General features: G+C 57.9%; 2 protein-coding genes across 2 annotated transcripts in view; one reads left to right on the forward strand and one right to left on the reverse strand.

Moving 5' to 3' along the window:
- TRS120 (trafficking protein particle complex 9) overlaps positions 1-1,998 on the reverse strand; it is a gene marked incomplete at both ends in the record, with an annotated part of 11,613 nt that extends 9,615 nt beyond the window's left edge. Inside the window, 4 exons of the mRNA XM_005819301.1 lie at positions 147-302; positions 669-893; positions 947-1,126; positions 1,189-1,998. Coding sequence (XP_005819358.1) covers positions 147-302; positions 669-893; positions 947-1,126; positions 1,189-1,998 — 1,371 coding nt within the window. The remainder of the gene's footprint in view (positions 1-146; positions 303-668; positions 894-946; positions 1,127-1,188) is intronic.
- A 1,785-nt stretch (positions 1,999-3,783) lies between these two features.
- The window catches only part of GUITHDRAFT_121459 (hypothetical protein), a gene marked incomplete at both ends in the record, with an annotated part of 10,607 nt that continues 4,390 nt past the window's right edge, over positions 3,784-10,000 (forward strand). Inside the window, 3 exons of the mRNA XM_005819302.1 lie at positions 3,784-3,828; positions 4,024-6,789; positions 7,131-10,000. The exon at positions 7,131-10,000 is cut by the window's right edge and continues 1,210 nt beyond it. Of these exons, the coding sequence (XP_005819359.1) occupies positions 3,784-3,828; positions 4,024-6,789; positions 7,131-10,000 (5,681 nt within the window). The remainder of the gene's footprint in view (positions 3,829-4,023; positions 6,790-7,130) is intronic.

Raw genomic sequence — 10,000 nt, forward strand, 5'->3', positions numbered from 1 at the left:
AGTCTCCAGCTCCTCCACGTCCATCTATCGATCATCCCAACATCACCAATGAGGAGGAGGAGGAGGAGGAGGAGGAGGAGGAGGAGGAGGAGGAGGAGGAGGAGGAGGAGGAGGAGGAGGAGGAGGAGGAGGAGGAGGGAACTTACGACGCAGAAGGGAGCAGCGATGAGTAGGGAGTCGAGGGCGAGGTGCCAGGAGTTGCTCGCCGAATGGCAGTGAGAAATCTTCCAGACGAAGTAGGAGAACTTGCGGTAGCACTGCATGTCGAATGCAAGCAGCGCCATGCAACCGAGGACCGCGATCTGAGGTGACGATAAGAAGTGACGAGAGGAGGAGGATCGATGAGCAGTGGGAAGGAGGGAGAGAAACGGACCTGATGGGGGAAAGAGGAGGGGGGGGGGCAGTACGAAACGTGGTTCGGGGAGATGGGGGGAGGGGGAGAAAAAGGAGGAGGAGAAAGATAAAAATACTTGATCTGGAATCTGTAGGTTCCCGAGGATACCTTCCACTCTTGAAAGGATCTGAATTCGCTCCTGTTAGTTGCTCTTGCATGTTTTGAGCAGAAGCAAGTAAGCAAGTAATGAGATGTGATAGGGGACCAATTGAGGAGTTGGCAGGGGGAGGAGGGGGTGTGCGAGGGTGCTGTGGTAGTGAACGAGAGCATCTACCGCAAAAACTTCACTTCGGCCTCCCCAAGGTAGAACTCGAGGGCACGTTGCCTCGGGGGCCTCGTCAAGTTCGCTGAAGGAGTCGGAGTCGAGCCCGTCCAAAGTCCTCCCGCACGCGACGTAGTGAGCAAAGCGGAGCAGCGCCTGGCACTGCAGATAGTATGCCCTCCTCTTCTCGTACAGGGACGCTGCCTCCAGCAGCATGTCACCTACCTCATCCCCCCCCTGCAAGCAGCCACAGGGTCAGCAGCAGCTCACGACAGTAAGAGGAGGAGTACATCTTCTCTCTCCCTATCCGTGCCCGACATTCTCCCCAGGTTCCCGCTGGACACCGAGGACACGCCGACGCTCGGCACAGCCTTTGGGTCGCTGCCGTTGAACAGGCTCCCATGCCGCGGCCGGCCATGCATGGAGGGAAAGGAAGTGCTCAAGCCTGCGAAGCCTTCCAGCGCTGCTGCCTGCGAAAGGAGGGGGGGGGGGGGGGGGGCAAAAAATAGGAGGGAAAAAAAAAAAGAAGGACCTGCCCCAGTAGGTCCCCCCTGCTCCTGGAAAGCTCGATGGCATGAAAGTATCGGATCGCCGCGTCTCTGTTGCAGCCCGCCAGGAAGCTCAGGTCCGCTTGCCGCTTGCAGACTCGTCCCGGCCCCCTCTTCTGCATCACCTTCTTATCCCGAGCATCCCCTCCATCGTTTGGGGTGATGAGCCACGGCAGCTGGGCTTCTGCTGACACCACTCGCTGCTCCAGCCCGTGCAGCAGCTCGGATCCTACCGTGCGCAATACCTCCATGATGCCTTGCGGTACCTCCCTCTCCTTGCCTTCACCATCGAACTCCTCGTCGTTGACAAAGTGCAGCGTCTTCCCCACCAGCCCTCCAGCTAGGATCTCACGGTGTTCCCCGGGCTCGATGGCGATGCAGTGGACGCTGATGGCTCCCCGCCAGACGTGGCTGCTCTGCACGTCATGGAGGAACGACTCCCATGCTGACAGGAAGTCGTCTGCCTCGGGACAGTAGCAGATCCCGACGACTGCCAGCACCTGCCTGCTGGCTTGCAGCGAGTCCCAGGGGCTGTTGGAGTAGCCCACGTCCACGAACAGGATCCGGAGCTGCCCGTAGTCTGCGAGGCCCTCGCTGAAGGGGAACGCGTGCGACGAGGCTGACGAGACCTCCGTCCGGTCAACCACCCGCACATCGATGCTCCTCACGTCAGTCAGGACCCTCGCGTACCTCTCGAAGCGCTCAGGAGAGATTCTGCCAACGGGCATGAGCGCGACGCGGACCTGGTTGCCATCCAGCACATGCAGCGACCGCGCGCCCTCTGCTGCTGACATGCTGCTCTGCTCCTCGTTGCGACCCCTACATCGTCGCCATCCCTCGGCAGCGCATGCCGTCAATCATCTCCGCCCACACCGAGCCTTCTCCTGTTCTGCAACTTGTCCCGTCATGGCCTGTGGCTTGACACCATCAAGTCAGATGCGGCAAACACACCCGACAAGAGAGCTTCCTTCACATGCTGACAGAACCACACACCACACGTCTTTTCTCGCTCATTTCACTTCGCGCTGTCGCTACGTTGCTGAGGCATGCAGATCGTTGTCGAGGTTTTCCTGTGTTGATCACTCCATGGTTTCTACCTCTCCCCTTCTCTACCCTCTCACCCATCCTTTCATCGTAAAACTGCGTCTGACAGCATGCCTCCACCCAACATCTTTATCGCTTTCATGCTGCTGTTTCTCATTTCTCATGTTCACCTCCCTTGCTCTCATCATATCTCACCCCAGCTGTCCTTCAGTTCACTCATGTCCTCTCCTGGTTTCTCCCCCTCGCTTCCTCGCTTCTCCTTCTTTGTCTTCTTCTGGTTCTGGTTCTGATTCTTTGTCTCCTCCTCCCCACCCACCCCCCGTCTCCTCCTCCTCCTCCTCCTCCTCCTCCCTCTTCCTCCCTTTCCCCTCCTCCTGCAGTCGCAACCAACACAGCCCGCCTCACCATCCGTCAGCCACGGCACGGTTGCGTAAAGGCACGGTTCAAGTGCCGCGGCCCGGCCCGCCACCCCGCGCCGGGCTGCCGATCGGACCGTATCGGACAGTGCCCGTGGACTCAGCCTACTCCGAAAGTTGCCAGTGCCAGTGCCACCGCGGGCCGCCACCGTGTGACGCACCGTCTCGTACTGATCTTTAGCTTAACTTTGAGTCAAAGTCTGAGCCTGTCACACAGGCGGGGGGCCCTGGTTCAGCGAGCTCGGCCCGGCCTGTGACAGTGCCAGGCACCGGGACGGTGCCGGTGGCCCCTGAGTCCGTCCCTGCCGTCCGAGTTCGAACTGAACTTCGGAACTCAAGTTGTGACTTGTTCAATTGATGCCGCGGGCAGTGCCGCCCTGGACCAGGTAGTCCCAGACCCTCAGTGATTCCGCCCGGCGGGAACCCGCCACCGTCCGGCGCCAGCCGGGCCCCGGGGTCCACCCGCCGGGCCCGGTCAGCCCGATCGGACCGATGGGACTGAAATTGATGCCGGGCCAGCTGGGAATCCTTCACAAGAACCCTCGGTGTGAAGGACCACAGAAAAAGTAACCCCCACCCCCTTTTGATCAACAAACACTGCAATCCCTGGTCAATTTCCACAAGTACCCCCCATTCCTAATGATATTCGTTGGTAAAGTACCCTGCTTTCCTCCTCATCAGACGTACTATGTACTACCCCCTACTGTCAGTACCCCTTACAAATCACTACCCACCCATGGAACACAGCCGTACGGTTTCATGGCAGACTCTAGCGAAAGCTATGGATGGGGAGGCCCGAGAAAGGAGGAAGAAAGGGAGGAGGAGGAGGAGGAGGGAGGAAAGGAGGGAGAGGAGAGAGGAGGGAAAGTGAAGTGAGAGGAAGACGAGAGAGAGGGAAAGAGGTGTATCGGCAGGGAGGGGGGATGCTTCGGAAGGATCCATAAAGTGGGGGAAAGGGACGAGCGAAGGAGCAACGAGGAGTGGTAGGTGAAGGCAAGGAGCACAAGAGAGCAGTATATGATGAAGGAGGAGAGAAGGAACAAGGAAAGAAACAAGAAAAGATCAAGTGCGGGGGCAGCCAGTTCATTAGACTTTGAGTTTGAGACAAAGTATGAAGCCATGACTCTGATAGAGGATTTGGAGGATTCGAGTCTTAGGGTTCCGGTAGGTATATAGGATTCTGCCATGTACGTTCACAACGTCAGATATTCGTGTACCTGTCGTTGCCTGAGAAAACTTGACGTGGATAGACGAAATGAACTGATGAGGTTCGAGGTGACATGTGATGGTTCCGCAACTCCGCATTCATCTGACATCTGACAACACCTTGAAGGAGCATGACGTTGCTGTTTGTTGCAGATGTCCATATCAAAGGTGACTGGAATCCTCTTGAGCCTGGGCATCAACGACGAGCTGAACGCGCTCTTCGATAGCCTGAGCTCGGAGGACTCTTTCTTGCGCAGACAAGATGAGGTCCTAGAACGCATCTCCCTGCAAGACCAGAACGAATACAGCATCTGGTCCGACTCAATCTTCCTGCCCTTGCTGTTTGCTAGCCTTGCACAGTCTACACGCCCATGTGACGTGCTGGAGTGCGTCCAAAACTGTCAAGCGAAGCATGCGGCAGAGTGGGGAAACAAAAAGGCAACAGGAAGGTACCTGATAGAGCAGTACCGAAAGTCAAATCAGGCACCCAAGGCCTTTGCGCAGCACTTCCCTATCGAAAGATCTTTGGAAGCTGCCAAGACCTGGATCCAGGGCTCGCTGAACAGCTCTGAGCGATGTTTGTCCACGTGGAGCAAGCTCAACGCAAGCCCAGACGTGTACTTCATGGACCTCTCGGTCGGTGACGTGCAGGAACAAGAAATGTTCAAGCTGTTGGCGGGGCCTGACGGGAGCTGGATTCGGGTGGTTCGCATCAACGAGGGCAAGGATGACCAGGACCGCACGCTGGGGTTGCTGGTGCTGCTGTCAGCCCCGGAGGAGATCAAGCTCCTGATGGAAAAGTCGGATGAGCTGGAGAAGGAGATCATGGAGCAGGACTGCTCTGAGCGCCCCGCAAGGATTGAGCTACGAGGAAGGGGAGGGTGCAATCGGTACAGAACAGCAATCGAGATCGAGATCGTGGATCTGAGTGACCTGACGGAACAGGAGTTCCTGGATGAGGTCAGGAAGGCATTTCGATGCAACACGCGGACTAGCCCTGTTGGAATTCAGCTGGACAAGATCGAAAAGATCCAACTGGTGGAGGTTGACATACCTGGGGTGACGGAAGGGGAGCCGATTGGGGACGACTACTTCGAAAAGATAGTGCGACTGTACAGAAAAGCTGAGAGCGGCAGCAGGGAGCAAGGGAGCCAACTGCTGTTGAAGTTCGAGGTCTGGGCGACCAAGGTTGCATCGGGCGAGGAGAGCGAGGAGAACGAGGAGGCTGAAGCAGAGGAGGTTCAGGAGATCGACCCGCTGGGGGTGGTGCATCCCGAGCAAAGAGCAGTGGCTCGCAGGATCCTTGGGAGGCTCAAGTATGTTTTGGAAGGGAGGGGGTATGAGCTATCTCAGTTCAAGAAGCTTGACTTTGCCGTCTTGCTGCCCAACTTCGTGTCGTTGAAGCAGCAGACGGAGGCTCGCATGCAGGCGACCTTGTACCCCAACATGGACGTAGACGTAGACAAGAAGGTGGTCCCGCTGCAGGCGAACCCAGTGATGTCGCTCAAGAAGAAAATCCTGAAGCTCGACAGCAGCACGCTCTTCGTCCTCATCTCCGACGAGTCTCACTGGGCGCTGAACAAGGACAGCCCACAGGACCTCATCGTGAACGATCCAGACCTCGTCAAGAAGGCCAACTTCGTCGTCCTCCAGGTCAGCGCGACGCCTTTCGCCAACCTGACCCACCACAGCCGGATACCCGAGCTGTACGTCCGCTTCAAGGACGACGATCCTCACAGTGATGTCGTGGGCACCTTCAACTACTCTCAGGACATGCGACAGCGGACTGACTTGCAGGAGCTGCACGTTGTCAAGTGGAACCTGAGCTCGCAGCCCAGCCGGTCGACCTACTTCAGGCTCGAAGACTTTCTGCGCACCATGCCGTCGCCCACGCTGCTTCACTGCATCCTGGAGCAGGAGCAGGAGCAGGAGCAAAAGCAGCACCGGAGCAGTCGGGCCCGGCGAAACCTGATCAGAGGGGACGATGCTCTGTGCAGCCTGATGCCCAGCAGCAGCCAGAAGCGGAAGAAGGACGACCCAGTGCGTGAAGACTACTGGATCGTCGACTTCCTCTTCTCCATGCTCTACTTCCATCACATCCGATGGGACAGGGAAGCCAAGAGCCTCAAGCCGCTTCCCGGGGACAAAGACGACCTTCGGGAGGAAGTGGCTTCTTTCAACGAGAACGGCCTCGAGAAGGAGTTCCTGCGGTTGGCGGTGCAGGGGAACAACCCAAGGCTGATGATGGTAGCAATGGAGTACTTGAAAGCAGTTGAGAAGGAGCTGGAGGCCGATGACGATGAGTTGTTCAAGTCAGCGTTCGTGTTGAAGCTCAAGGCGGAGATGACAGAGATGAGAGGATCGAGCAGCAGGCAGGAGGAGGAGGAGGAGGAGGAGGAGGAGGAGGAGGAGGAGAGGCGCTTCTGCGGATTCAACGAGACGGATCGCATGCTAAAAGACCTGCTCTCGAGCAAGAAGATCGATGGCGGGCTCTACGGACACATGAAAGTCGTCAGGATGTACAACATCAACTTCGCCGACATGGTCTACGATGCCCTGAAGCTCTACCGCGATCACTTCTTCGATCAGTCCCCACCTCCCTTCGCCATAATCAAGGACTACGGCGGCTCTCCACTCATCGAGTGCATCGAAGATGCTTTCCGCAAGCAGCCGCTGGTGTACAAGAGGGGGAAACCTCCCCAAACGCTCAACTCGATCATTCAGAAGATGCGATCCAAGAACGCAAGTCAGCGGCGGCGGAACAACAGCGGGGAGTACATCCAGTACAAGGATCTGGCAGGCCTGCCTTGCATCCTCCTCCTGATCGAGAAGGGCAGGATGGGCGACACGTTCCCCCAGTCCTTCAACTGTCTTGACATGAGGATCAGGTCCTCGGAGAACACGACGACGTTGATCCAGGTGAGAGAGTGTTGAGTGGTAGAGAGTTGTCAGTGTGTATTGTACAGTCACAAACATCGCATGCTTGATGGAGATGATGCAAATGTTGATGATGGTTGAGGTACCTGGCTCCACAGTGACGTTGGAATACACATGTTCAGTATCAAGATATGCGTATACTGATTGGACGCATGTACACTATTGAGAAACATGTGATGTAAGCAGGCACACTTGTACAACAAGGATTCTGTTCTGATAGTCATGCTGCATGCCATTCCATATGACATGTTTGTTGTTGCATGCTTTATACCTGATGGATATCATCTTGACCCAGCTTTTCACCTCCCTGATCAATCTCGCAGGAGCTCGGACGACTTAGCAGATACGCTGCCCTTTCTGACCCCATCCCCTTCACAGACGTCGAACATGCCCTCCGGATCGCCAAGGAGCAGAGATGGTTCGAGCAGGGCCTCCCGGCTGCCGTCTATGCAGCAGAGGCTCCTGGCGTCAGCACGGGCACTAGGATGGTGGGTGTGGCCTGGAGCTGCGATGGCTGGACGGAAAGAAGCATCCTGAAGGGGGAGGGAGGAGGCAAAAGCTTCAAGATCAGGGAAGGGAACATACTCGTCCTCGAAACCGTCAGGAGCGATCTCGACCTCACCAACTGCATGCTCTTGCACTTTCCGCAGGGCCAGAAGCGCGCCAAGGACTGCCCTCCCTCATGGTCGGACGTTCTCTGCGTCGAGATAGTCGAGCACGAGAGAGGGTCCAACGAAGTTCGCGTCCGCCATCGGTCAGGCCCCTCCCTGTCCAGCTGCAGCGGGCGGTACGTCCTGATGCGAGACACGTCGGCCCTCTGCTTCCTGGCAAGCACGGGCAACTGTCCAGCTGGAGGCGTGCTGAGGACATTCGAGAACGAGCTGCCGTACGCCATCGTGAGCAAGAATCTGCACAGTGCTCTAGAGCGAGCGATCTGGACGGCGGAGGAGTACAGCAGGGAGATCTGGGAGTGCATCAAGTTCAACGCGCCGCTGCACACGCACGTGAAGAAGAAGAGGAGGGGGAACAAGCCGCTCGAGATCAACGAGCGGGTGAACGAGCTGCACGACTACCGGAGGAGCTATGAAGCCGTCTCGAGGAAGGGCTCCGGCAGGGCCACGATCGACCACTGCGACTGGTGCAAGAACGAGGACGTCAGCAAGAGGGGGCAACACTCGCTCCGCTTCCTCCTCTTTGCAGAGTGTCAGATAGGAAAGACGGGAGCCTACCTCCACCTCCTCGACCTCCTCCGCGAGAAGATCGTCGGCAGCCCTGAGCAAGACTTCGCGCACATCCCTCCGGTCCAGCCCGGGTGCCTCCTCGACCCCCGCTGCTCGACCCCGACCTCTTGGACCCACCCGTACTGGAAGGATCTAGCTGGGGTCCACATGGGCAAGTCGAGGCTGCTGCAGCTGAAGGTGGGCAAGTACCACAAGCTTGTCATCTTTCAGCGCCTGAAGCTCCTCCTCAAGTGCGTTGAGAAGTCGGGCACGTCGTGGGTCAAAAGTTACGTCGACGGGATTTTCTCCCTCCCCTCCCCGGACAACCTGGAGGGAGAGTGTGTGCAGGCGAAGTGCAAGCAAGAAAGGCTCGAGAGCCTGAAGAAGCTGGACAGCTCGGCCCCAGTTGAGGTGCAGCTCGGGCCGTCGGATGGAGGCTCGACGACGTTCAGGGTCACCGACGAGACGCAGCTGAAGGAGTTGCTGGAGTGGGACATGAACGGGAAGGACGCGTGCTCGGTGGTGGAGGAGGTGCTGAGAGACGAGCTGACGACTCGCTTCAACGAGAAGATGCTGAGAAAGACCAAGGGAGGCTTCTGTATACCCTCCTCCTTCCACTCCTCCAACGCTCAGAGCGTCGCCTGGAAGTGCAGGGGGGGCGAGAGGGAGGAGGTGGAGGGGCAGCAGGTGAGTGCTCACGAGTTCGCTGCGAAGAAGCTCCAGGGACTCCCCTCGGCAAGGGAGAGGAAGAGACCGATCCTGCTCACTCTGTCTGACCGCATGAGAACCTTCAGCCTGTCGAAGCTCTTCGGGGAGGACAGGACCACTTGGCCGCAGATCTCGTTTCCCTACGGTCAGGAGGAGGTGGAGCGGTACTTTCAGGTGGAGGACGGCAAGGTGACCGGGGCGAAGGAGGAGGAAGTGGAGGGGTCGATTCGCAACTGGGTTTTCACGGCTTCGTATGAGCGAGATTCAGAGAGCTCGAGGAAGAAGGGGCGGTACGCGTTCCTCGACAGGAGCAGCGCGTTCAAGGAAGGGGGCAGGCAGGTCCCAGTCAGGCAGGTGCTGGTGGTGCGTCCTGACAGGAAGGAGCACGAGGGTCAGTTCAGTGCGTACATCAACGACGCTGGCTCCAGCTACATCATCGTTGCCCTTCCTGCCCGCATGATCATCAGCCGCTCTTTGGAGCAGCTCGGGTTCCGGAACAGCCAGTTCATGGGACAGATGACCGAGGGGGAGAGCCTGGTGTTGACGCCGGAGGTGGGAGGCATCGGGTACGCGAGGTTGTTTTCTCAGCTCTTTGCGTACCTGCTGGGCCTTGACAGGATCTGGATGGTGGACGACAACGTCCTGGAGTGTTACGAGCTTGACCTGAACTGCCTGTACCAGAGCTCCCCTCCCCAGCACCGCACCCAGCCAGCCCCCTGCTCCTTCGCGCGCATCATGCTAAGCATCCAGGACATGTTCGATCAGGAGCAGGGCCTGCCAGAGGCCCTGCTCAAGAATCGTCATGCCGCGTGCCCAACGACTGACAACTTCTTCACGCGCCAAACGCTGCACAAGCAGCAAGTCAGCTGCAAGGCAGTGAGAGGGGAGGAGGCGCAACAGGCGGCAGGAGGTCGGCAGAAGGAGGAGGCGCAGGCAGGAAGCTCGACCGTCAAGTCGAAGAGGGACTTCAGCGGAGACCTGAAGGGGTACGCGGTCATAGGAATCCATAGGAACGTCAACTCGTACTTGAAGGTCAAGAACCCGTTCAAGCTCACCCACAGCGTCTACTCTTTCTTCCTCCTCAACGTCAGGTCCACCATCAGCAAGGGCGTCCTGTACCCGCCGAAGCAGGTGTGGGAGGACGTCGAGTTCAACATCATGTGCGAGGAGCAGGGCCTTGCCGTGCTCAAGATCAACCGTTTCTTCCACCACAAGCAGCATGCAAGCTTCTTCGATAGGATCGAGCGAGCGGCAAGCAACCTCTC

Source organism: Guillardia theta (genome assembly GCF_000315625.1).
Source record: "Guillardia theta CCMP2712 unplaced genomic scaffold GUITHscaffold_231, whole genome shotgun sequence".
NCBI lineage: Eukaryota > Cryptophyceae > Pyrenomonadales > Geminigeraceae > Guillardia > Guillardia theta.